Below are 14066 nucleotides of genomic sequence, written 5' to 3'. Positions count from 1 at the left end.
GCTGTGGTGACCCGCTGAAGGGACATCGACCTATTATTAATTACATAATACATAAATATTTACGATTTTTGCCCCACTTTGCAAATATTCACGTGAGTATTTACGTGCGGACGTCATGCGGCACAAATCGTGAATATTTGTGTTATGATTTCGCGACACGGAAAATAAACAAAAATGTTTATGTAAAAAAGTATAGGCCTATACTTGAATAGCGAATGGAAGACTTTCGAACACTAAGTGGCAGCAGACTTACCAGGTAAAATTTACTGAGCATGCACACGACCCGGGCCCAATTTCATGGCTCTGCTTACCGCCGAATTCTGCGCTTACGATCGCGATTCCCCACTTACGTGCAAGCGCCGAATTTCTGCGCTAGCCTTGTAAGCGTAGAATGCCTAGTAACGTGGTGTACGCACGCGCAGAAGCCCAAATTCGCCGCTAACCCGTGAAATACGCTTGACGGAAGCACAGATTTCCCTGCTTCCGTAAGCGCCGATTCTGTGCTTAGGTAAGTAGAGCCATGAAATTGGGCCCGGTAAGTCTACTGCCACCTAGTGTTCATGAAAGTATCCCAGTGGCAGAAATCATGAATAGTAATTTTCCAGTGGCAGAAATCGTGAATAGTAATTTTTGGGGTTATCAGCATATTTCACGATCCGACAAGCACAAAATAACCTAATGAACTATGGTGTCGGGTCGACCCCACTTGTATATTTTTTATCGATAAACATATAACGAGCATAACAACTACAAGACTTTGCACCATCCAATTTTATCTGAGCAATTTTAATTGTGTAAATCCTATAGCGCATTGTCAGCGGACATCAGCAAAACTAACAGGACGGGTTCAGGGTGCAAAATTTGCTGCAATGCGATAAACTCGGTGAAGCTTATTATACTAAAACTGTAGCTGTCTTAAAGTTAACTCTCTGAAACATATTGCTAAAATCTGGCGAAGAATACTCCATCCAGATCCTGGAGTAAAATATTAGTTGTTGTTTTTTGCTACACGGAACTTCGAGGAGGATACCAGCAATGGCAATAAACGTCAACGGTGCGGTAGCTCTTCTGACCGGCAGCGAGGGGCTGCTGGGAACCACTTTTGCTGTCTCGTTGCTCGAAAAGGGAGCAAAGGTTTGTATTTCTCGTAGCAGTCACTTGTCATTATTATTGCCCACACGTTAAGGCAGAGCAAAACATCGTCATTGGGATTATAAATCACAAAAGTGGAAAAAGTGGAATCTGTTCATATACATGTACTTTAAAGGCAGTGGACACTATTGGTAATTGTCAAAGACTAGCCTTCACAGTTGGTGTATCTCAACATATGCATAAAATAACTAACCTGTGAAAATTTGAGCTCAATCGGTCATCAAAGTTGCAAGATAATAATGAAAGAAGAAAACACCCTAGTCACACGAAGTTGTGTGCGTTTAGATGGTTAATTTCGAGACCTCAAGTTCTAAATCTGAGGTCTCGAAATCAAATTCGTTGAAAAGGACTTCTTTCTCGAAAACTATGGCACTTCAGAGGGAGCCGTTTCTCACAATGTTGTATACCATCAACCTCTCCCCATTACTCGTCACCAAGAAAGGTTTTATGCTAATAATTATTTTGAGTAACTACCAATAGTGTCCACTGCCTTTAAAGGTTGACCGCTGTCAACCCAAATCAACTGCCACCACCAGGGAAACATTGCCACCTACTCCTTGGGCTGAAACAGGGTTACTCCCTTCACAGTCCGTAAGGATGTAGAAGAAAGCACTTCCCTGTGATTTTCAGTCTCCCTTTTCCATGGTCTTTCTTTGCTTTAAGACTAGCATCGTTTCTGCAAATCTGTTGCTAATCATTGCCTACCCCCCCCCCCCCCCCCCCATTGCGCAACGGCCAGCCGTTTTGGAAACGGATTTGGTGAGCTCTGTACGTTAAAACCATCAACATCATTCAAGAACGCGCCAAAATCAAAAGTTTTCTCTAAGGCGCTGAGTCACACAGTAAAATAGTTAGTAAGCCTGCTGGGGTGTCTTGAATGGGGTGGTGTAAAGTGCAGTGTGAGCTGGTATTTCTAACTTGTACATGAAGCTTATTCCACATTTTTGGGGCCATAACGGGAATGATCTCTATATACAAAAGTTAAACAGCGAGTTCTTAGCGCAACAAAACGGGAACAGAGGTTATAGACAAACAAAGATGCATCCATTGAGATCTCAATCTGAGCATGTCTGTGATATAACCAGGGCTTGTTTACAGTAGCCAATACGTTTTTTAGTTTACATCAGGATCAACTTTCTTTGAAGATGATTCTTTGAGATAATAGGAAGCTGATGTATATTTATTATATGAGAACCGATGTAATCATTATTTGCGTTTCTCTATATAGAATCAACTAGTAGTATTCTTATAAAGGCCTGGACACTATTGGTTATTCTCAAAAATAATTGTTATCCTAACAACTTAATTGGTAAAGAGAAATGGAGAACGTTGATAGTACAAAACATTGTGAGAAACAGCTCCCTCAAGTAACGTAGTTTTTGAGAAAGAGGTAATTTCTCACTCAAATAATAAAAGACTTCCGCTTGAAGCCTTTTATTTCATGCATCTGAGCTAAAAGCACAAAGTAATGCAACACGGGTGTTGCTCTTTCAGTCCCTTTCAACTTCGATGACCAATAATTGAGCCCAAATGTTCACAGGTTTGTTATTTTAAGCATATTTTTGGGATACACCAAGTGGGAATACTGGTCTTTGACAATTCGTGTCAAGTGCCTTTAATGATGACTGATTTGTTAAATCTTGACCATTCCTCACCAGGGAGTAATTTTCCTCGGGTCCGAAGCGGCCAACAAACCTCACAGGGAACTGGTGGAAAAATACAGCGAGGAGAGAGTGCTTGTACACGACTGTGACATCACGGACAAGAACAGCCTGAAAGCGGGATTCGAGGCGGCAAAAGCAAAGTTTGACAGGCTGGACATCGTGTGTAACCTTGGGTCATCGTGGGACGAGATCGAATGGGAGAAGACCATACAGATATCACTGGTAATGTTTTGGAGATCAGTTTGGGGTTGGGGTTTTCAAACATGCTCAAAACAAGGCCTAAACGCCACTCTTGGCAAGGGGACACAATAAGAAAAGAAATCATTGGAGATGAAATTAACTCCGGGCTGTAGGATGGAGGGAAACATGCACCAGGCACGGGAGTTTTTGCTATCAAAGTACAATATTAACTGGAAAACCAGCCACAAACAGTAAAAACGATTGATAAATATGTTGGATGTTACTTTTCCTACACCGTCCCATTAATTGTTGTGTGCATAATGTGCGTATGGACCTCAATATTAGACAAAGAAGATCATTACAAAGTTACCCAAATTTACTGTCCTTTCCTTGAAAAAAAATATACAGAACAAAGCTCCATTATTCTTGGTGGTCAATATTGTGCGGTTTGGGATGCTATATGTTTTACCTTTTTAGTGGTTTTCTCTATATGAGAAGTTTTTGAAGTTTTAACCATAGAATATCATATTCACGAGACAATCATCGCCGGCCATTTACGTCCTGGATGCACAAAACAACTGGTCGTTTTCTTTTACGGAAACACTGCACGCGGAAGCGCTCCTGGTATTTCTAATATTGATTGAACTATTTGGCAAGGATACCAATTACCAAATCAAATTAAAAACATCTCAGTGATAGAAGGAATGATTATGACACAAGCATTTTCAAGACAGGAGGATACTATTAAAGGCAGTGGACATTATTGGTAATTACTCAAAATAATTATTAGCATAAAACCATTCTTGGTGACGAGTAATAGGGAGAGGTTGATGGTATAAAACATTGTGAGAAACGGCTCCATCGGAAGTGCCATAGTTTTCAAGAAAGAAGAAATTTTCCATGAATTTGATTTCGAGAACCCAGATTTAGAACTTGAGGTCTCGAAATCAACCATCTAAACGCACACAACTTCGTGTGACAAGGGTGTTTTTTCTTTCATTATTTATCTCGCAACTTCGATGACCAATTGAGCTCAAATTTTCAAAAGTTTGTTATTTTATGCATATATGTTGAGATACACCAGCTGTGAAGGCTAGTCTTTGACAATTACAAATAGTGTCCACTGCCTTTAAAAAGAATTCAAAAAATATTTACGAATCATCCTATACTCGCGGTAGGATTTCCAAGAGTGATGTTCCATTCATTAAAACCATAAACTGAACAGATTATGAAGTTGAATGGCCAAACTGCAGACGATCAGCGAACTATTTGCATTATGTTGCGTGTAGTTTGTGTGCACTCTCTTGTGCACAGGGAAAAAACAAGATATTAAAGAATTGGGTATAATGCCCTACTACAGTCTTTTCCCCAACATCCTTTATCTATTTGATATCTTATATTAACATAAAGTTATGATTTTGCAGCACGGCATTATCCATGGTACCCGGCTGGCCCTGGAATACCTCAACGCCAAAGGATTGCTTGTCAACGTGACGTCAGTTGCAGGTAACCATTATTCACTGAGACCTGACAAGCTCGATGTTGATTTTGTTTTGTTATCATTACAAGGCATCGATTTATATTGTTTTAATTAACAACTCAGTGTACATCGATATTTGCGTCTTTCTACGATTTAGTCTGTATTACATAGGAAGCCGTATAAATAAATGAATATTTTATAAGTCTGTGTCTGATTTTATAGGCAAGAGCTATTAAGCAGGAAATATTTCTTGGCAAATTTCTCTGAGCAAAAATCAAGTGGGGTACGAAAATGTTATTTTGGCTGGTGTTTCTGCTACGCAGTACTAATCTGTTTTTAGCCAGTTTTGTGCTTTATAAGGGGCATTATGAAATAATAGGCCCTGTGTTCAGATAGACGGTCAGTGAGAAAACTGTTTGTATAATTGTATGTCTTCATTATTAATCCATTTTGTGTTCTTAGTAAAATATTGCAGCCACAGACACTAACTTATTAAAACATTCATAAAGCATTTCATACTGTCGATCCTTTTAAAATTACTAATATAGGGGCTAACTACAGCCAATGTTTACATTGAAAACAATCACTGTGCGTATCCCATTAAAGGCAGTGGACACTATTGGTAATTACTCAAAATAATTATTAACATAAAACCTTTCTTGCGACGAGTAATGGGGAGAGGTTGATGGTATAAAACATTGTGAGAAACAGCTCCCTCTGAAGTGCCATAGTTTTCGAGAAAGAAGTAATTTTCCACGAATTTGATTTCGAGACCTCAGATTTAGAACTCGAAATCAACCATCTAAACGCACACAACTTTGTGTGACAAGGGTTTTTTTCTTTCATTATTATCTCGTAAGTTCGATGACCGATTAAGCTAAAATTTTCACAGGTTTGTCTTTTTATGCGTAATTGTTGAGATACACCAACTGTGAAGGCTAGTCTTTGACAATTACCAATAGTGTCTACTGCCTTTAAAAATGACGAACGTTTGAAAATTTTAATTTTGTTTTATATAGCGATGACCCTGGCCCCTTACATGCCGATTGTCAGTGCCTGCAAGGCCGCTGTGCTAGCATACACCAAGACCATTGCGGTAAGAAGAGGATATTCGATTTGTTTTGCATCTCCCATGTGGACATTGAATCAATATTAATAGTGGATCCCGTTTATATAACGGTAAAATTGCATAAGTATTTTTCTGTGTGCACCACTTTTATACATAAACTCCCACGGCGAACAGTGCGGCAAAATGCTACAATTTATTTTGTTCAGCGAAAAGATTCGATATTTTTGCAATTTTGCATCTCTTATGTGCAAATCAATAGTATAATAGTGGATAGTGGATCCCGTTTTAAACGATAAATATACATAATATTTGGGTCAATGGGAAAAGGTAATTGATGAGGGCATGCGCCTCTCTTAATATTTATGCATGAGGTACGTTACAATGCTAACTCAAAACGAGGCGATGGGCGCAGCCACTGCAAGTGATGGGGGAAGTGCGCCCATAGCCTCATTTTTGGTAAGAATTATGACGTCATACATAAGTATTAAGAGAGGCCTATTATAACTTAACTAGTATATGCCTACATTATGAGCACATTCCCACTATTCCTAAGCAAACAGTGCACAAACTCTAAATATTCAATATAGGGATCCCTCCAAGCACTATTTAGTAAACAGAACACTCAATTGCGATAAAAAGTAGGATTTGAAACTTTGCTTGCATGGTGGAAATTAAACTAAGAGAGGTTTGTGGTAACACCATGCGATTATCTCTGTTGAGTATTGTTGCTTCTGAAAAGAAATTGACTACGATATTATGTTGCCACTTAGTTGCGATACAAATGTTTCGAGTTAATTCTCCCATTCATAGAAATTCGACCCGGAAGTGAAAACTCGCAAGATTCGAGTGAACGTCTTTTGTCCGTGCCCGATGAAAGATGACGAGATGTCCACGGCCGTGCTAGCCGAGGAACGGGTGCAGAAGCACGCTGAGATTACCCTGACTAAACTCAAGACTAAACCGTGAGTAGATTATTATATACATAGGCCTGGCCTAAGCATCGTCTGGAATCAATAACAACCTACTCATATGGATGGCTTCAAAACGACTGGACTGATGATTTAAACATTTTGCAAACATTTCAAACGGGCAACGAAAAAAGAAAACCCTGCGGCAAGCTACAAATTAGCTGGGCCAAATTGTATAAAGCCTGAGCACCAAACTTGTGCTTAGCAGAAACTGGTAACCATCCAAAAGTCCATAGGCCTTAATGTTACATTGCTTGTGGCAAACAAGTTTGTTGCTTATTAGCATCATAGAAACTTGCTCAACGGAATTTTCTGCTTAACAGCTTTATGAAATTGGGCCCATGTTCAGGCACACAGGAGGGTATTGCGCTATAGACCTGATAAGAAACAAATAATGGCATTTTTACAGTCTGAATTAGCGTCTATACAGCTACGGCTACTGCTATGGTTGCTAAGAAAGGTCTATCTCAACGATTGTGCGCAGTGACCAGGGCCCAATTTCATAGAGCTGCTTAAGCACACAATTTAGGCTTAAGCAAAACAATCCTTGCCTAGTAAAATCAGATTACCAGCCAAGACTCCACTCTACTGTTATGCTAAGTAAACAACAGCTAAGTACCAGTCACAAGCAATGCGAATGACATTAAATTTTTGCCAGTAACATGTGTAAAATAAGCGAGCTATTCTCGTGCTTAAGCATTTTTTTTTTGCTTAAGCAGCTCTATGAAATTGGCCCCTGCTGTAGGCCTATCCGTAACTGTAACCGCCGAATTTGGACACTTTCAATAATTTCTTCGTCTTCTTAAAAAATCACGACGAAAATCTCATCCACACGTTGTAATAAAGGGTGACTCAAACACTGCATAGGGCCTAAACGTTCAACACTAAACATTGATTAAGTTTGGCATTGAGTATACTAACGACTGATTTGTCTTCATGTTTGGACAGCGCATCTGTTGTTGCCGACTCCCTTATGAAGCTAGTTGAGCAGGACCGGCACGATGAGACGCTCTACGTCCACGGGGAGCTTGGACCGATATTTGCCCTGGACGAAACCACCGATTTCAGGAGGAAGTATCGCGCCTCCTCCGTGGTCAAGAACCTGTAAAAGAGTTGCTGAAGTCAGACACAGTTTATGATGCAAAGAAACGTACAATGTCATACCAATTAATAGGTCTACTATTTACGTACTAACATTATTTTTTACAAGAAAAGAGTCGTGGCAACTTTTACAGGCAACTTGAAGGCAACCAACTACCACGATGTGAAAGCCATACCATTGAAATGTAAACAGTGATCTTACCGACCAAACTATTTTTTATAATGAAGAAGTCACTAAAAAGTGTTATTATATACCACAAAAAGTAACATTTTTGGGGCAAAATGCATGCTAATAATAAATGGCAAATCATTACGTCTTAGTGTCAATGTTGGTATAATAATTATGTGTTACATTTTGCTCTGCTATACAATCATTCACTGTTATGTATTAAAGAATTATATTGAAAATAATAATTTATGGCTCACATAAGGCAAACATTATTATCTAAAAATGGCTAATTATATAGTGTGACGTATACTTGACACAATGAATATTAGTGGGGTCCGAACCTAATTTCACCGAGTCCTAGGGAAAAATCCAAAAGCACATCACTCGGGCGGTATTCAAAACCACATCCTTGCCTCATAGTTAGAGGTAGTTTCAGTCCTGTTCTATTTGTGCATAAGTGAACCTGAAACTTTAAAACATTGCAGAGGCCGACTGTCCAATCATCACATCTTAAAGGCAGTGGACACTATTGGTAATTACTCAAAATAATTATTACCATAAACCTTTCTTGGTGACCTGTAATGGGGAGAGATTGATGATATAAATTATTGTGAGAAACGGCTCCCTCTTAAGTGCCATAGTTTTTGAGAAAGAAGTAATTTTCCACGAATTTGATTTCGAGAACCCAGATTAGTTATTTCTTGCATATGTTGAGATACACCAACTGTGAAGGCTTTGACAATTGCCAATAGTGTCCACTGCCTTTAAAAATACTTGCGCTTGCGCAGGTCCAATGTAAATTTTACATCATAACAAACAATACAACATTCATTGGTTATTTTTTTTTCTTTCTAGCTGCAGGCTGAGCCCATACACTTGTATGTTATGTTTTAAAAATATTTGGACTGTTGTTTGCTTTATTCTGCAATTTGCAAACAGTCAATTAATTATCTTTTTACCGATGCAAAGTATAAAACAAAACTGTGTGAATATTTTGCACAGAGTTGAATAAAAATGGTCTACACAATTAAATACAATCAAATTGGTTTTAATAATGCTGGTATGTTTTTATTGCAACTCACACAAAAGTCTGTGTTACACCGTATCCGTCAAGATTTCAGACGGCTCTGCTGCACGGACGGATTGGTGCTGCAGCGCCCTCTGTTGGCGACGAATACATTCCCATTTACCTGACAACACAGCAAAACAACATGGAGTACACCGGCAGTAGTTACGAAGGGGATCACCAAAATGGACGGTAATTTCACATTTCTCTGAATATATTTTGTAATTTAATTTGGATATAAGTGCTCTGATATCACCTTTTCAATTTGGCAGTATTTTTTAGTTTGTAAATGGCTTGAGTTGTTGGGAAAACGCGGTGTAAAAACTGAATGTTTGTTACTCATTTCCTCAATGCACAAAACACACTCCACTGGATCATGCATGACAATTTGAATGGGTTAAAGCCATTGGACCCTTTCGGTTAGATACAGAAAACAAAATAAAAGTTTACAGGTTTACAAATAACCTACATGGTTTACAGAAGGCAATGGTGAAAGACTTCTCTTGAAATATTATTCCATGAAATGCATTACTTTTTGAGAAAACAGTAGGCCTAAAACAATATCAATTCTCGTTAACGAGAATTACAGATTTATTTTAAACACATGTCATGACACGGCGAAACGTGCAGAAACACGGGTGGGTTTTGCCGTTGTTTTCTCCAGACTCCTATGACCGATTGAGCCTAAATTTTCACAGGTTTGTTATTTGATATAGAAGTTGTGGTGCACAAAGTGGTGGCCTTGGACAACACTGTTTACTGAAAGGGTCCAATGGCTTTAAAGGAAAAGGTTCCGTATGACGCCACCACTTTTTCATTCGATATGAAATAGTATAGTATCTGAGATTGAGATAGTCATAAAAAGGGGTGAAAAGTGGTGGCGCCATACGGAAAGTTATCCTATTTTACTACCACCAACTGTTACTATTATCTGTGAAAGTAACAGACATATAGACGATTAAAGGTCCTAACAAACAATTATTTTAATTTACTTAGTTATTTTTTTGTCTCATTTTTATAATAACATTTACAAGAAATGCAAGTATGGCATAATCTTACTTGTGTTTTGCTGGTGTTACTAAAAACTGTAGGTTTAGGCCCCCAAAAGGCTGCGTACTCTAGAACTACAAGAATTGTTGCGCTGTCGTCTCCACAAAGAGAAGATAGCAGAACAAACCTTATAGTTTAGGAGAGGTGCTAAAGTTAAATGTTTACATAAGGTTTAAACAAACAAAAATTGTTTAAACATTTCTTTCAGAATGGAGGGAAAAGGGAAGTATGCATTCCCAACGGACACAAAGTACGAGGGAGAGATGAAGGATGGCATGTTTCATGGTCAGGGTACGCTCTTCTTCCCAAACGGGAGCAAGTATGTAGCAACGTGGGACAACGGGATTGCTGTCGATGTAAGTATTGATTTAGACCCAGTAACTGGGGTGCTGTATCTCATTTGTTTAATATCTTTTCCCTCCCTCAAGAAAAATCAAACATTTTTGGGTTGATGTGGCTGGCAGCCAAAGGCGCCCTTGCATGACTGCTTCTCTAACACGTTGTAGCCGCATCCTTCGCAATTCAGCCCTTAGCTGCAAGTAATGATTAGCCTCCAAAATTATTATTATACCTTTAAGAATATCGTAAAAATATAATATTTGTAATGTTTGATTCCGTCATTGTCACTGACTGGGTGTTTAATCTTTCTTGGCGGTACACAGGGTAAATACACCTTTGCCGATGGTCTGGAATATGAAGAGGATGACTGGCTTTATTGTGACGGATACGACAGACGATTCTTCACTGAGATTTGTGATGGTCTAAAACCAGCAGGTAAGAATTTGAATTTTGACAGAGTCATTACAATAGTAAAAATATAGATAACATATCAAACATTTTGAAAGTACACCTAAATATAAAAAACAAATAAACAAATTAAAAAACAGATTGCCAGTGCACAGTCCACTCAAATTTAATTAATTTGTAGAATGCTGTTTTCCACACACATTGAGAAATCGCCCTACATAACATGGCCAGACAGCCACTTTAAGGCGAGGGCTACACTTACCTGGTTTATTCTATCGACCCAAAACGACCTCTACCAGGGGCAAGTTGCCACCTACTCCTGGGGCCGAAACAGGGTTACCCCCTTCAACAGTCCGTAAGGATGTAGGCGCCTGGCTGGTAGAGCAGAAAGCCCTACCTTCCCAACTTTGAATGAAGCAATCATGGTTAAGTGCCTTGCTCAAGGGCACAAGTGTCATGACTTAGATTGGAACCCATTCTTTGCTCTGTTGACAACCCCAGAGCTTGGATCTGGTGAACTAGAACGCTCAGCCAAGACAAACCACAAACTTTGCAAAGCAACAAATTCACAAAGCACCAAGTAAGCAGTGCTTATCACTTTGGTGGCAGGCTAAAAGTCAACACATAGTTTTCTTTGTTGCCTTCTGGCAAAGGACAGATGTCTTTATGCAGATTTTTTGACAATAATATTTACCCAGACTCTAAGACTTCCTATTTCTGTTTGAACTTTGAAGGTCGTTCCCAGCTGACCAATCGGATTCCACCGAGGGACATCCCTGAGGGATGTTACGATACAGGGGATGGTTTTTATAACCCTGAATCACGAGTCATTGTCGACTACAACCACAAATTTCTCAGGAATGCAGGTGAGTCGGTTATTTCAGTATTAGGCCGTATCCAAATAAGCGTCTACAGCTATGACTACGACTGTTGATAAGTGTGTTGCTAAGTATATCATATGGTGTGGCAGAAACCTAGCCGTAGCTCTAGCCGCTAATAAGGAGACGGCCCAACCTCGTTCCCAGGGATGATCGATCTCGCTGTGCCTTTTTTTCCCAGCATGCCTTGCTCGATCATAACCCCTGGAAGTGTAACTCCAAAATATCCAAATATATGGGATATTACAATTAGTCCTGTGGTTGATCTGTTCTGTAATAAAAGTCATAAACTTGCCTTGGCGTTCAGTGTTGCGTGATGAATACGTACATCTTTATATGCTCGCGTTTCGGCATATAGAGCTTTTTGAAGACGCACAGCATTTCATATTTTGCGCGTATATGGTAGCCAATCAAAGACACGAATCAGAGTTTCCCTCCCAGGGGTTAGAGACAGACGCAGAGCTAGCGTGATACGACGCGCTGCCCATGGTAGCGAGGTTGGACACTGCCTTATTAAAGTTTTGCAAAGGCTAGACTGGTCCCCTGTCTTTATTCGCAAGACAACCATTGGTCTCACAGGCCCAATGATTTCATTGGATACAATGGTGTCATTGGATAAACATGCTGTGTTATGATTGGTCCAAGGTGTTTCTAGTGTCAGCTTGTACTTTCGACCTGACCATCTGCATGCAGCGTACATGTGCATAAAATGTAGTGTGCATCATCACTATGTAATACCTGTACATGTACATGTGAATTGACTACGAATCTCCGAGTTAAATTAATGCGAGGTCAAAAGTACATTTGTATGGATCCGGACATCCGCTCAGGCTGTGGTATCTGGTGTAATTCACGAGCCTCGAAGTGTGACGTCAGACGCTCAGTCTGTGCAAAGGCAAGCTGCTGATGTTTAGCTGCGATACTCACACGTAAGGTACTAGTGCAGAAAGTGCTCACCTCTCACCAATGTGGCCCTGGTTCGATTCCCAGCTAGGGCCAAATGTGAGTAGAGTTTCACAGAACAGTCTGTTCTTTGTTACTTTGTTAAATTAGAAGGATACCAGTCAAAAATTGAAAGTGTGAGCCTAGTAGTTTGGCTGGTAACCTTTTGGTGCTTAAGCAGCTCTAAGAAAATGGGTGGGCCCAGTGCCGAAAGCAATATTTAAAATATTCCAATATTTATTTGTTATTTTTTCTTTAACCAGATGACGATGAGCATGCATGGATCATCAAGACTTGTCGGAAAGGATGGGACGAGGTCGTAGGGTATCAACCAAAACCAGAAGTCTAAACATCCCAGCTGGAGGTAAACAACAACAACAACAACAAACAGTATGATGCAACAGAGTTGTGGCCAACAGCACTTTGTATTTATTTAATTGTCCACTCTCTGTAAAAAAAATCAGGCTGCCTTTTGAAGGAAACTGTTCACACACAAAAATTCTGGCCTGATATTTTGTTCTTGTAAGGGCAAGATATTTTACCTTAAGGGCACCACTATGGGCAGGGAGGGACAACAATTTTTACTTAAATATTTCAAAGGAAACCTAGTCAAGGCAATGACTAGGGGCATAGAGGAAATTGCCCCTGCTGCCTTCTATTCCAGTCACAATTAGTTTATGATGGATTTCTAAACATTTTCAGTCGAGGCCTTCTGGGACTCCTTTCGGCTGCCATGTAACTTTGTGAATCGGGCGGGCATTTTGTTAATTTTAACTCTAACCTGGTGCAGCACTTCCATAAACATCGGCCGATAAACAGGCCAAGAATTTCACCCCATTCCTGTCATGGAAGCGTGCTGGACACTTTTAAGTGTGACTATGACCGCGGTATTGCACAATCTTTCGCCGTTTTGGTCGTTTCCTAGAAATCGCACACGATGACCGGCCTCCACTTTAATTGTGACTTTTGTATTCAGGAAGTATCAAGTCCGATTATTATTTCTAGTCTTTTTTAGATTCAAGGCTGCTTCAGTATTACAAGCTGTTGTAGCTAGGGGTCATGTGTGGTCAATGACCCTTGCAAATGAAAATGAGGTCATGACCTTTAAGAGCCTCCCTGTCAAGGTCATGCCAGCTATTACTGTTTTAGCAACCTACCTATTTTTTGGGGAAATGTATTTACAGAATAATACAATTTTTCAATGTTACAATTGAGCTTGATTTACAATGTTTGATGCAAGTTTGAAATATGATTTTTTTTGTTTACAAATTGTGATATATGACGGGATGAATGTAAATACGTTGTAAATAAAGACGAGACTATAAAAAAAACAGTTTGTGTTCATACTCCAGATTTTGTTTAAAGTCGATGTTTTCTTGACTTGATTTAATTGAATAGAAATTATCGACTTGAGAAGACACATGCGAAGACGGCATTGTAACAAATAAATTGTAACAAATAAGTCAACGTAATGTTTAAAAAACATGAGCTTTCCTAAGTGCATTCCTGAAATAATTCCACACACAAATAAAATCATCTCGATCAAAAGCGAATCTGAGACCAAATTCAAAGTAAATTTTTGCCTCAAAAACTATTAATT

The 14066-nt window shown here is 39.4% G+C and overlaps 3 protein-coding genes across 3 annotated transcripts in view; all 3 read left to right on the top strand.

Moving 5' to 3' along the window:
- Window positions 1–14066, top strand: part of LOC139947870 (guanine nucleotide-binding protein-like 1) — a 395329-nt gene that overhangs the window by 117553 nt on the left and 263710 nt on the right. The gene's annotated exons all lie outside the window — the stretch shown is intronic.
- LOC139948128 (15-hydroxyprostaglandin dehydrogenase [NAD(+)]-like) lies at window positions 825–8801 on the top strand. Its single transcript, XM_071946166.1, has 6 exons — window positions 825–1134; window positions 2811–3038; window positions 4421–4502; window positions 5496–5572; window positions 6356–6507; window positions 7462–8801. The coding sequence occupies exons 1-6, from the start codon at window positions 1036–1038 to the stop codon at window positions 7619–7621; spliced, it is 798 nt and encodes a 265-aa protein (XP_071802267.1). The 5' UTR covers window positions 825–1035; the 3' UTR covers window positions 7622–8801.
- On the top strand, window positions 8901–12958 carry LOC139948129 (MORN repeat-containing protein 5-like). Its single transcript, XM_071946167.1, has 5 exons — window positions 8901–9041; window positions 10108–10255; window positions 10562–10673; window positions 11381–11512; window positions 12730–12958. The coding sequence occupies exons 1-5, from the start codon at window positions 8995–8997 to the stop codon at window positions 12813–12815; spliced, it is 525 nt and encodes a 174-aa protein (XP_071802268.1). The 5' UTR covers window positions 8901–8994; the 3' UTR covers window positions 12816–12958.

Source organism: Asterias amurensis, chromosome 15 (genome assembly GCF_032118995.1).
Source record: "Asterias amurensis chromosome 15, ASM3211899v1".
In the NCBI taxonomy this organism is placed as follows: Eukaryota; Metazoa; Echinodermata; class Asteroidea; order Forcipulatida; family Asteriidae; genus Asterias; species Asterias amurensis.
Note: the sequence above shows the minus strand (reverse complement) of the source record. Positions and strands in the feature narration are given on the sequence as shown.